Raw genomic sequence first — 13,312 nt, 5'->3', positions numbered from 1 at the left:
CCTGCGCGGTGGCTCTCGCGAGATCTCGATGTAAACAAAGCTGACTGGGGGAGGAGAGGGGGCAGCGCCGGCTGAGCTTCGCCGTCTCAACCGAGCTTGGATGAGCGCAACCGAACTCTGCGCCCCTCCGCCCCCCGCCTACCTTGGAGGAGAGGACCGCGGATTGGTCGGCAGAGGGGAGCAGCCCGCCTTCAGGGCCATCTGATTGGCTCGCGGTGTGAGGTGCGCTCTGTGTCACTCCCCGTGTGGGTCCCAAACACTGTCAGTGAGGAGCCGGGCTGAGGGGCGAGGCGGCAGGTGAGGGGATGCGGCGGGTGGCGGGGCCGGTAGGACCGGTACCCGGCCACGGCAGCCGGGGAGAGCAGTGTGTGAGGGCTTAGGGCGGGCTCGGGATCCGCGGGGAGTTGGTGAGGGCGAGAGCGGGGCTGTGAGGCCGGGCAGGGGCCGGGGCGCTGAGGGCGGGTGAGCTGCGCCCGGCGGGGCCGTGGCGGGAAGCGGGGCGGCCGGGGGCTGCTGGGGGCTGCCTGCCTGCCTGCTGGGGGCTGCGGCCTCAGCGCCTGCCGAGGGAGCCGGGCGGGTCGGGGCGCCGCGCTCCGGCGTTGCTCAACCGCTGTGCGGCCGCCTCAGCGCTGTGGCCCGCGTTCCCGCGCGCGGCTCGTGCCGGTCGGGGCAGCGCTGTGGGCTCTCAGCCTTCAGCTCCCGGTGCTGCGGTGGTGGCGCGAGCCGTGTGTGAGAGAGAACCGAGCCGTGTGTGAGAGAGAACCGAGCCGTGTGTGAGAGAGAACCGAGCCGGGCCGCTGCGTGTGTGGAGGGTTAAGGCTGCGAAGTATGAAGTGAAGCTGATAACTCGTGTTGGAGCTGGACGTGGTGATCCTTATGGCTCCCTTCTGTGACTCTGTGTTGGCTTTTTCTTTATACTTCCTAAAAGCACGGAAATGGAACGCTGTGGCTGGGACCTGTGGTGCCACACAGGTGTTGTTTGGCATTAGGAAAACATTCAGAATTCGAAGGGCCCAATTGCATTCACATACTTTGCAGGAGGTGTATTGATACCAATATCTCTATCTGTCTGTATTTTTAAGAGCGCTGTGAAGGTGTGGTGCCTTACAGGTTGAGTCAGTTGAGTTTCCTTCCCCCAGTAGTTTTCATAATCCTAAAAAAGATGATGAGAGCTGGATTGTAAGCAGTCTTCGTGCAAAGGATTGTTATTCAGAGGAAATGTTTCTTACAGGTACCTGCAGAAGAAGCAATGGCGACAGAATCCCCGCGCCGCCCGAGTCGCTGCACCGGAGGAGCGGTGGTCCGCCCGCAGGCTGTCACGTAAGAACGTTCTGGAAGAAAAGGCCTTGTGGGGGATGTGTTCTGTGGTCTTGCATGTGAAGCGCCTTGCCCAAACTCTCTTTCAAAGCTCACTCTGAGAGCTGATGTTGACAAAACATTGCTGTTGCAGCTGGTATTTTCCAATAAAAGGAAGTAAGCAGGTGTTGCTTTCCTGTCTCCTCTGCCTGTGCAGGTCAGACAGCCTCCCTGAATGAGATGCTTATCAGCCTTCAGAGCTGTGCAGCTTAAAGATGAATACTGGTACAAATTCTCATGGAGAAGACTATGCTGAGTAGCACGTAGCTCCCTGCAGAGTTCTGCTTATGTTAAACTGAATTATTATAAACAGAAGGTGGTAGAGGACTACAAAGAAGAGCGATGCATAAACTGATCTTCTTTTGAACTTGATTCTGTAATGCATCTTAAGCCTCCCAATGTTAAGTGTTCTGTGTGTTTTTAGGGTTTGTTGTTGTTTTTTAAGCAATTTAAAGGAACTTTCATAGCTTTTTTTTTTTTTTTCTCCTACATTGTGAAGAATTTAGTATACTATGGTGAATAAAACATTTCCCAAACATCAGCTTAGTTTCCAGGCGTGCTGTAAGGGGAAAAAAGCTACCCCAGTACTCATTTAACAAACTAAAAGACAAAGACATTGTGACTATTGCTGGTAGGCATTCACATGAGAACTTCAGTCACCATTTAATACTATACCTCTAAGATGTTATTGGTAGGTAACGAAGGACTCTAAAGGTACACAAAGACAATTTTTGTGACCTACATAAACAAAAGAAGGATCAGCCCTAGAAAACCACACCTTATTTGTAAGGCCTTTACTTAAAGCAGTAGGACAGTCTCTATTGATTCAGCCATCCCTGAGCTGCTGAACAAAGCCTGGTTTTGTCATTGGTTGCAGTAAGCTTTCAGAAATTTTAAGTCCTGTGGTTTTGATTCATCATTGTTTTCAGAGAGGAGTCCAGTAGTTAAGTTGATTGAGGTGCTGTAGCATTTGAAGTATCTTTGGTGCCCTCATTTAGGGGAGAGCATTTCAGTCTTACCTGCTGAAAGTTCCAATTTTGAATGATTTACATGGTTTTAGGAAATACAAAGAAAATGTGCATACCTTCGGTCATCAAGGCCCTCGATTGCTTACTTCATGATTTTTCCTTGTTGCTGTTAGAAATCGTAGAGTAGCACAGGAAAAGTGCCTGGCAAAATAAAAATGTGGGGGCTGCCAAAGCTGTTCACTGGAGGAAGTTGCTTTCTGTTTGTTTTTGAGTTTGCAGACTTTATGAACATAGATTTGGTTGCCAGAATATTTCAGTATTGTGCATTTCAAAAAGCCCAAACTTTTTGTGTAGTTTCAACACTGTGTAATGAGCTCAGCCAACGTTGTGCATTGCTCAGCAGTTACACAAGAGCCTCACCACTCGTGCAAGGATAAGCTAAGAAAAACGTTCGTTTAAATCTAGCAGAACCAGTGTATCTTGCAATATATACTATTCATTGCTGCTAATGAACTTCCAAGAAGGAATAAGCTTTCCAAGCTGTAAAACTGTAACTGGAAGTATCTCCTTACTCATCCTGGTTGGGGTTTTGTCCCACACACTGCTGCTTCCATTTGCCTTGTCATTGTACATATTGCACCTGAGGTCATAAAGTTTAGAGGCCCCACAAGGAAAGCTCCAGCCCTTGGTGTAAGCCTTCTTTCATGGTGTAAGATCCAGTTGAAGTAGAAAAATGCTGAGAAATGTTTTTCCAAAAGCCTTTTTTGCTCTAATTGGTCTTTCTACTGTGGAGAACATGGGTTCTTTCTCAGCTGTTACATTTTATCCTTTTTCCTGAGCAGTTGTTTCATAAATAAGTATCAATTCACATTTTACATACTTTTAGGTCAGTATGTGTGTATGTTGTCAGTGTGTGTGACAGCCTACTGAGTAATTGCATCGCATCCTTAATAATTTTGTGTTGTCCTGTATGTTTTCTCTGTCAATATGTTTTATTTAATATATCCCTAACCACTTCTGGACTCCAGTAGTAGTGAAAAATTCTCCTTCTGTTTTCAAGGGAACAGTCATATATGGAAAGTGTTGTTACTTTTCTTCAAGATGTTGTGCCACAGGTATGTGCATATCTTAAAGGCTGTTTTTTCACTAGCAAAGCAGAAGTTCTGCTTTCTCTCTCTCTCTCTCTCTCTCTCTCTCTCTCTCTCTCTCTCTCTCTCTCTCTCTCCCCTTCTCTTTCTCTCCCTCTCTGTCTTCTTTTGTCCCTTTTTTTCCCTCTGTGAGAACTGCAGTGCTTCTGTTTTTGTAGTTTTCACAGGAAGCAGCAGCATGAAATGGTCACTTCTGTATTGCTCATGGGCCTCTCGGTAGCAGAGGGAAACCAGTGTTGGAAAGCTGCAGTCAGTAGTGAAGTGTTGCAGCGAATTGCCTATAGCCTCAGGAAACTCTCTTGGTTCTTATTTGAATGACTATCTTGGATAACTGAAGTCATGAATTTCTTTAATGGTAATAATAATAAGAAGAAATCCCCTTGCTGGTATTGGCTTGTGAAATGCGTTTTTGCACTCATGGTCAAAATTAAATTAGCCAAACTTTCATTTAAAAGACTGCTGCATTCCCTATACCCCCTTGCTGCCTTTGCTTTTCTCTATAGTTAAAGGGTACAGTCTGTGTTTTGTTGTACAAATCAGTTTGCCTTGGAAACATGGAATGAGATCTGTTTTGAAAAGTAATACCCACACTTTTTAAATCTGTATTTTTAGCTCACATTATTGCTTTTCTGGCATGTATAAAGTGATTATATGGTCTCTTTTCATATTTATTCCAATATATTGCTCTGTATTTTGCCATAATTCATTTGGAAGTGATGGTATTTCTACTGCAGTTCACGTTCTTACTACCACAGTTTCTCCTGAGAACTGTAAAGCATGCAGCTTAGAAACACTGCAGGTCTCCTTCAGAGTTTCTTTTTCTATCTCATCTTCTTATGGGAATCTGTGGAACACAGAACTGAAACACAGATTTGTTCTACTGGGATTACAGTGTATTCTCTAAAATGGCTGTGATAAAAATGTCACAAATGTAACTATAACGTGTTGGTAAAATAAATTGTAATAGAAGTCTGTTTCTTTCTTCATTTTTGCTTACAAAGCATTTAAGTGAATAAAAAAAAGTTTTAAGAATGGAAATGCCTCCTGTGAGAACCTCCGATGTTGCTCTTACAGGCAGTGTAGAATTGCTAGAAGTTGAATGTGGCAGAAGTCACTCTGTTTTAGCCTGACTAAATTGCTGTAGGTCCTGTGGCAGTTCTGACCTGCTGCAGAAGGCTTACTGATGTGTGTCTGCTTCAGTGAGTGATGTTACAACTTGTGAGTCACACCCAGCATGCTATGTGTTGATCATGGGCTCGTTCCTTCTTGAAGCAAAATGTCCCAGTAATCCTGGCTGACTTAAGGTGCAGGTATACCTATTTATTTATTAACTTTACAGTCTCTTCTGTGCTCTACAAAGGGAGGAAGAATGAGTGTTACATTTTCTTATTTTGAGCCTTTTGCTTTTTGGCCAGGCCTACAGTGGTACTCCTCCAGCAGAAGAAAAGGAGAAGATCATTTGGGTCAGATTTGAGAATGCGGATTTGAATGGTACGGTTTCATTTTTCTCTCAGTATGTAAATGCTTTTGTTCAGTACCTTGCCAATGGAACAAATAGGCCCTGCTGCTGCATCTAAAGGCAAACTAGCTCTTGCTTAGGAAGAGAGGCAAATAATAAAAAATCCTTTTCTTTTCCTTATGATAGTTGAAGACAAAGAATAGAACTGGATTTATTTTGTCCACTATTTGATTTTTAAAGTTAGATTGCCTAACTGTGAATCCAGGTCCAAGTTGTGGATATACGTCCAGTGACATGTATAATTCATAGTAACCTAGAAGGGATGAGCTGCTAGGGAAAAGGATTGGGAGATTCTATGATGTCTTTCTTTATATGATGGTAAATAAAAGCAAGGGCACAAAGTATTCTTTAAGTGTAATTTACTGCTTCTAGTGTGTCTCAGAAAGTTGTCTGCTAAAGCTGCTGACTGGCAACTGCTGTCCAGCATCAAGAAAAACTGGCAGTGGCCTCAGGATTTTGCTAAGAGCATCAAGTAAAGTACATCTCCAGATAACACATGAGATATTTTACCTCAGTCCATCCCAGTTACCTTTTTTGAACAAGTAAGATTAGTGACTGAGTGGGAAGTGGTTGAAAGCTGCTGTCAAGTAAGTCACCCAAATGGACTGAACACTTTGCAGTTGCTTGTAGTGTATGGCACGTGTGATTGCTATTAGCTTGTTGCTTAGCTGGGGGACTATGGGATCTGCATTCCTGTTCAGGCTTTTCGGTGAGCACGAGAGCTAAGTTTTCCAGAGAATTGCTGTTGTCTGCCATCTTATTTTCCTTTCTAGAGCTCTATGATAAAGGTCTTATATGAAGCAATAGCTACTATAGCCAGAGCCATGATGAGGAACTTTCAGACTCTCCTTAAGGTTAATAGGGAAGATTATTCTGTTTTCCAGCTGTTGAAATGGCACAGAGGCTGGCAGTTCATAAATTCATGGTTCTTAGAACAAGAAAAGACCTATCAACTCATGCATGGCATTATATCCAGCTTTAGGCTGTCAAAGTTTGTTTCTTTGTGAGCTCCTTTTCCTCTTCTGTTTATTTTTAAAGTTCTTGGCCATTCCCTCTTTAGGCTCTTTTCTACAGCATAACAAAAATGGTTTACGATATTTTGCAGAATCCTTTGTATTTTGTCTAAACTTTTATGCCATGTAATGTGTTTGGACCTGAATGTATCCTATTTCAACATCCTGAATGTTTTTCCTCTCTTTCTTTGATGCTTACCTATTTGCAGGGATCTTTTGTTCATACTTGGAAATAAAGTTTTACAGGGCCTTACTCAAGAAAGGCTTAATTTTCTTGTTATCGTATTCTGAGGCACTTTTCTTCCTGTGGATTTCCTTCTTTTCAGAAGGTTGATGCAAAGATTAGTTGTATACTATTTAGGAAGAACTGTGCATTTGTAGCTGTAGAATGTGTTAATGTTAACTTTATTGGTCTTTTCTCCATTTTAAAGATTTGCTGTGTTTTGTTAATCACAGGAGAGTTACAGAAGTTCTAGGTGTATTTTGTGATGACTCTTGTTTAATGAAGGATATTTTCCTCCACTGTTTTCCATTCTAATGCTCTCTAACTTCTCTGTGAAATTTCAATGAATCTTGCCTAAAAGAATGCATCTCAGTGTTGTTTCAGCATAAAAAATATAAACCACATTGCTTTGCCTTTAATTACAAGAGCAGAAACATTGACTGGGGAAACACCATCTAGTTTAGCTGGTAATAACCGTGATTGGTCCCAACCTGTTAACCAGTGGCTTTGCTCTTTAAACCCAATTTAGATACATCAAGGAATATGGAGTTCCATGAAATACACAGCACTGGGAATGAGCCACCGTTACTGCTAATGATCGGATACAGTGATGGAATGCAAGTCTGGAGCATACCTGTAAGTACCAGCTAACTGCTCTTCTTTGACAGAAGTGCTTTTGTTTGTAATGGTGTGCTATTACCTTAAGATTTTAATTTTTCCTGTTAGAGTGGTTAGAGCCAGTGTTTACCATCACTATGATATGATGTGCATGTAATGTGCCTGTCTTAAGGTGCATACTGAGCGTAGATCAAACTTTGAAATTCATATACTCTCAGATCTGAGCGTTTTTTACAAATGATTTTTTGGGTAAATTTTCAGAATCTAATTGGGAGCAGCATCTGGCTTTGTGCAATGGTTTATATGCTGGACAGACAAATCTTTTTAATTTAGGGATAGGAAAAGAGGATGGAAAAATATGAAAGGAATTTGTTTGTCCCGGGAATGCAAGTATGACAGTATTAATGGTATTTTACAATCACAGTGTTTGTCATGTACATGATTTGCAATTTTAATTTTATTAAAGTCTATGTGTGCATATGGGTTTGATTTTATGCTGTCATCCACACCCTGCAGTTTGTGTTTCAGAATGGTTTATGAGCACATGGTCTTAATTTGGGGAATTTCTCCCAAATTTCTTGAACTATAGAATAAAGTTTAATACAGTAGGTCATAAAATTCTTAACTTAAAAAAAAAATATCGCTCATAACACCTTGTCCTTCAAAATAATGTAGTGAGGATGGAGTTCTTTCTCTTCATAAAATGTAAGGCCTTTCTGAAATACATATATTTCTGTAGTATGTAATGGTTTGCTGTGTAAAAAAGGTTTGTATACCAGTAGTTTAGATGGTAAAACAGAAAATGCTCTTATTTTGTACACTAAAAAATAGGCATGTCTAATTGAGTTTTCTGGGGTGTGGGAGAGCTGGCTTTTTCCCCTCTTCATTTTGCATGTTATTAGCTGGAGCTGAAGAAGAAAAAACAGCTGAGCTTTTGCATTTAAGGGGGGATTTAATAGGAAGAAGGGCCTCATATACTACCAGCAGTAAAGTGTAATTTAGGAACTTCTATCTGCTTAGATGTCTTGAGAAATTGTGGCTAAATCTGATTTTCCTGGCTTTATTTTGGAATTTTGCCTTCTACTAGAGTTAATTTGAATGCTAAAAATTATTTTACAGTACAAAGTTAGTTTTCCACAACGTTTTGAACACTGATCAGTTTTTAAATAATGTACAGATCATGGAACAGGCTATTAGCATGGTTCAGAAACGCATTGCTTTGTTCTTCAAAGTGTGTTACAGAAAACAAACATTAGGTGTCAGTAAGATACCGAGCTAAGAGGGGAAACAGAACTTGAGCAGTACTCAGAGTTACGCTGCAAGTTGATTAGATAAAAGACAGTGAGCAGTCACTTAGATTTAAGCTAAAGAACTTGTGCAGAACACCTTTGTTGGTCCTGCTGAAGTATTCTTGCCCACGTGTTTTCTGAAAAATGGATGGGATGCACTGTGTTGGCACTGAGCTTGTTCTGGCCGTTGTGTGATCAGAAGAGCTCTGTATCTGGCAGTCATAGGCAATTTTTTACTTTATGTGCGTGCCCCTACTTTGTGGTTAGGTGAGAGTTCTGTGCATCCCTCCTAAGTGGCTTCCTGTGTCAAAATGGAAGCGTGTATTTGTGAAAGCTATCTGTATCAGTGCTCCTGAGAAATTCACCGTGAGGTGGCATCTTACAGGTATAAAGAAAGCAAGAGTGAAAGAAGCAGTGCATCTCATTTCTTTGATACATGAACACATTACCTCAATGTAACCTGTTTTACATTAACTGCCTGCATTTGAGCTCTTACCCCATGGTTTACTGCATTAAGCATGAAATGATTTGATGGATCTTACTAACAGATGAGGAGCTGGATCACTTCACATTTATCCTGACTCATGTGGAGTAAGTGTACTCCCAGGTCCTGACAGGTAGGCAGCACAGGGTAACTTACTCATGTTTCTCAGTGGGAAAGGCCTTTTTTTTCTTTTTTCTTGTATCTGAATAAGCCACAAGTGAGGTGACAGGATGCCTGATGGGACCTTTTGCAGGAGGGCTGCTGGTCAGTGCAGCCAGGTTGTATTTTCCAGTGTGTTTTATTTCTTCATAACTTCTACATTTTGATTGTGTTTCTTCTTTTAGGAGGAATAAAGAAAATGAAATTGCAAGAAACTTACTGTAGTTCATTTTTTGCAGAGGTGTTTTTCATGAGTGGGGGGAAGTCTGATGAAATGAAAGAAATTTGCAACTATGGAAATACTGTACCATCCATCTTAGAAATGTGAGCTGCAGAGACAGCACGTTGCTTTGTCAGCCCTTGTTTGTTTAACCTGAGAAATTGGGAAAATGCATCCGAAGGGGGAAGCGTCGTCTTGTGCAGTGCTGTGGTTCGTATGTGTTGGTGTAATGCCAGAGCTGGAATGGATCCGCTGTTAGTAGCACAGACTTGGATAGCTTCTCAGATTGATAGTCTTTGACATCAGTTTTTAAATATCTTCTCAGATCTTATCTTATCTGATAAGCTTGGAGGTAACACAGCCCGTATTTATCCATGCTTGTGTTCCTCCATCTATTTTTTCCTTACTTAGTCCAAGTAAAAGAAAATCTGGCAGTTGAGCAGCTGACTTAATAGTTAAGGTGTATTTGACAGCCCTTTGGTACTATACAAATGTATCTTTTCTTTTTGATCTTGCTGAGTGCTGAGCTCATTATTACACAACATTATTCCAGTTATTAAGAATAAAATAGAATCTCCGTAGTTTAAAAACCTTTCAGTCTGAAAAAGCAACAATTTGACATTTCTCTGAAAATCTCCTCAGTGAGGCTATTATCTGTAGCATTGTGCTATTTATTCATACAATTGAGCCTCTATTCAGCACTTAATAAAATAATGTGTTGCAGGCAGCCCGGTTTGTGTCTGAGTGATTATGAAGTGTTTATGACAGCTCCTAAGCTGACACTCGCCGTAATGGTGTTACATTGACTTCTGAACACCTCGCAGGCTGCCTCCAGGAGTGTGTGGCTCTTTGCAGTCTGAGTGCTTTCACATTAACATCTCCTTGGAGTAAGATCTTTGACTACAGAAGTGTTACTTGCAAATGGAAGATACCATTAGGGCTGCTTCAAAGGGCTGGAATGATGTTTGGACTGCTGGGTGCTGAAGTAACGGCTGGGGTTTTGAAGTGCAGAGTCTCAATCTGTATTGCATAAGAAGCGGAAGGTGTCCATCCAAGCGACTTTTCTTTGATCTTTGTTTTGAAATGGGGGTGGGAAGGTTAAAAGTGCTCTTAAAATATGCCTCACTGAGTGGGGAGAAATCTGGGAATATACAAAAGTATGAGTAGAAGTTCCTATTTGATAATTGTGCCGTGTACTTTATTGTTTTATTTGGACTTTGTTTTTCTCTCGCCCCAGTTTCATGTTTCAAATACAGTTGGAACTGGTTGTTGCCTAATGTGGTTTCCAAGTATCTGTTCTAGATGTTCCTGCTCAGCGAAACTCATGTTGGCTGCTTTTGTGGCAGATAATTTTTTTTTCATTGTACGCTGGAAGTTTCAGAAGTAGAAAATCATTGAAACGTAATGGTTCATATTACAATTAAAAAACAAAACAAAAGCCCAGCTATGAAGCTCAGGTTGAATAAAGCAGAAAATGCCAACGGGAACTCTGATAATAATGGCAGCTGTATGTACAGCAAGCTGTGAGAAATTAAGGAATTTTCTGTTTTTACACTCATTAAGTGACTGCAAATCTGATGGTGGTTGTTCATTTATTTCATAACCTGCATTTGTGGGAGAAAAAGGAAAGCACATGCAAAGAACTTGAGAGTGCTGCAAAGGGAGGTGTCGAAAGAGACCAAGCAGCATTTCATGGAGCTGTCCTTAGGTGGGGTCAAAGCTGGGATGAAGGCTCACAGGTGCAGTTTGTACCCACGTCCTGCCTGTGCCCAATATTGTTTGTGCTATTCCTGTCTTTGTGCAGAAATGAAGCTATTAAAAAGAAACAAGAACTATCTCCCAAACTAGGATTTCACAGGGAGCCTGCAGTCTGATTGTGCTAAAGCTCCTTGAAATGTATGACAAATAAAATGAGAGTATTGAGGACACTGTAACCATTACTGAGCTTTCAGTGCTTTTTAAATTCAATTTGTATTGTCATAATTTTAAATGATAGATGCAGTTTGGTCACTTGAGTAGACTTGTGTAACACTGCACATCAAAGTTCTCATAATTTATAGATAATCAGATGTTCTGAATGAGAAGGGCGATTGCTTCAATTCCTAAACTGAAATAAGAATTCTTTATTTTAGGTTCTTTCTCACTCTCTCAGCAAGATGACCAGCAGGGCTCTATCCCAGCAGGATTATGTCCAGCACTAGTTTGTGGTAGTTTCAGTCATTGCTTATTAGCAGGTTATATTGCTGTATTAAAGGTATATATCTGGAATTTAAAACAGCACCAAAACAACAAACAAATTGATGCTGATCCTTCCTGTGCCTTGTGACATTTTATTAATATGTTATCAGTTTACTTTTCCACTGTTGCACAGTAGTTTAAGCAAGAGCTTTCAAACTTTGCTTCTGTTTGGTGTATGTTTGGCTATTTTCACCAAGTGAAAACCATTTTCTATGGTTGAAAATTGTTAGTTACCCTTAGTGTGAACAAAACTTTCTTTGTTCTTATTTTTTTTCTTAATGGGTGCAAACTGGTGTGCTCCAAACAGTAAAGCTCTGCTGTAAAAAATTAAGCAGTGCTCCAGATTTCTGGTAGGTTGTGTTTTAAGCAGTAGTTGCACGTAGAGGAGAGGGTTTATTTTGCTCTTCCAATCTGTCCTGATTGGAAGTGAGCGATGAAGGCTTCATTAAGGGCTGTGTTTTAGCTCGCAGTGTTCTTTGCTTGCTGCCTCCCACGTAGGTCTGTGGCTTGTGGTCTGATACTGGGCGCTGCAGAAGCTGAAATGTGCTATCGGACCAGCTTGGAGCCATCATCTTGGATCCACTCTTCTACAGAATGAGTGCCTGATGCTGCTTTTATAGCATAATATTCAATTCTTGAAACCTGTTTGGAAATATTCTTGGCTTGTGGAATGGGAAAGAAAAACTTTCAAGAGCTTTGAAAGCTGCCACAGGGACTCGCTACTTAGCTGGATGAAATCCAAAATGGCAGCCACAGCCTACTTTCTTCACAGGTGCTTTTTGAAGAATTTAAAGCTCTGTTTTCAGTTCGTGAAGTCTATTTATATTTTGTCTATGGTTATGAGACTGTGTGGCTCAAGGGTCTGGTAATGAGGGATGTGGAGCCTTTTACCTTAGACTTGCCAGCCCACATCTTGCCCAACGTGGCAGTGACAAAGCTGTTGGCCATTCAGCAGTGTTTGGCATATGCTGAACGTAGTTATTTGTCGTGCTTTGATTGTTAGTGCAGTAAGTGTCCTGTTTGAGGGACAGGTTGGCTGTCATTGTCAGCTGTCCCAGCAATGAGGTAAGGCCTGAAGAGGCAGGAAGATCAGAATACAAAATCTCTCAGCCCTGAAGATGCTGCTTTCAGCCAAGAGTGATACGTGTGGCCTCAACAATGGTAATTGTGTTCTATGTTTTATATACAACAAAGGGTGTTTTATATAAATGGTGTTAGCATTAACTGCAGTTAATTCTGAAATGTGTAAGACTGCAAATAGCAGAAGCTTCTGCAGGGAATGTTTAAAAAAAAAAATAAATTAATTGCATATCAAAGAAAATCTTGACCTCTAAAGCCTTAGTGTGTTTTTCGGTGGCCTGCAAACCAAAGGGACAACCAGGTACTTCATAGCTCATGGCATACAGTGAAGTCCAATGGCTTCCAGGATTTCCTGTTCCTGTAGAACAGGTAAGGACATAAGATTAAAAAATAAAAGTGAAACCTTACAAATGGTTACTTTATGATAGATTCCTAAGAAGTGATGTTAAAAACTGATCCGTGTTGTGGTGTGATGTGCAGATTTCTCATCTCTTTTGCTGCCTTTTAGTATGACTTTTTCTGAACAAAGGAGATGTCAGGAATTGGGTGGCATCTTGAATTTTCATTGCTCAGTCTACAGTTAGGGCTTGTCTTAAAACATCCTCTTTTTTGGCACCCTGTATAACATGCTGAGTATGCAAACTATACTGATGACTGAGCCCACCTGAACTTTAACGTACGCACAGTGTCCTCTTCCTTGGGGAAAGGCCCTGTGCACTGAGAGGGAAGGACTTGTTGCACTGCAGCAACGATGCTGAGTTAGGAGCTAAATACTTATAACCTTTGTCACCAGCTGAGTCTCATGGCTTTGGTTGGTCTGTTCATTTTTTTTCTGTTGTTTCTACCAGTAGAAAATAGTGAAGTAGTTTTCTTTCAAGTGATGAATATTAATTACTAAACAGTAAAAATTATGTCCATGAAAAGAACTGACTCAAATTTTGGTGTTATGTGTTAAGGTACAAAGAAACTTCATTTGTATTTATATGTTTTCAGGCCT

The 13,312-nt window shown here is 41.2% G+C and overlaps 1 protein-coding gene across 17 annotated transcripts in view; it reads left to right on the top strand.

Moving 5' to 3' along the window:
• The first annotated feature begins 47 nt into the window (after positions 1 to 47).
• The window catches only part of BCAS3 (BCAS3 microtubule associated cell migration factor), a 304,411-nt gene continuing 291,146 nt past the window's right edge, over positions 48 to 13,312 (top strand). For 7 of the 17 annotated variants that reach the window (XM_090122758.1, XM_090122765.1, XM_090122762.1 and 4 more), the window contains exons 1-5: positions 48 to 297; positions 1,232 to 1,320; positions 3,385 to 3,439; positions 4,888 to 4,963; positions 6,757 to 6,863. In XM_090122758.1, the coding sequence (XP_089978884.1) occupies positions 1,250 to 1,320; positions 3,385 to 3,439; positions 4,888 to 4,963; positions 6,757 to 6,863 (309 nt within the window). In that variant the 5' untranslated portion in view covers positions 48 to 297; positions 1,232 to 1,249. Of the gene's footprint in view, positions 298 to 350; positions 408 to 1,231; positions 1,321 to 3,384; positions 3,440 to 4,887; positions 4,964 to 6,756; positions 6,864 to 13,312 lie in introns of those variants that run through there. The other 10 variants (XM_031591511.2, XM_090122766.1, XM_090122761.1 and 7 more) reach the window with 6 other exon arrangements.

The sequence above is a fragment of the Phasianus colchicus genome, chromosome 21 (assembly GCF_987193195.1).
Source record: "Phasianus colchicus chromosome 21, bPhaCol1.hap1.1, whole genome shotgun sequence".
In the NCBI taxonomy this organism is placed as follows: Eukaryota; Metazoa; Chordata; class Aves; order Galliformes; family Phasianidae; genus Phasianus; species Phasianus colchicus.
This window is presented reverse-complemented; position numbering and strand designations above follow the sequence as displayed.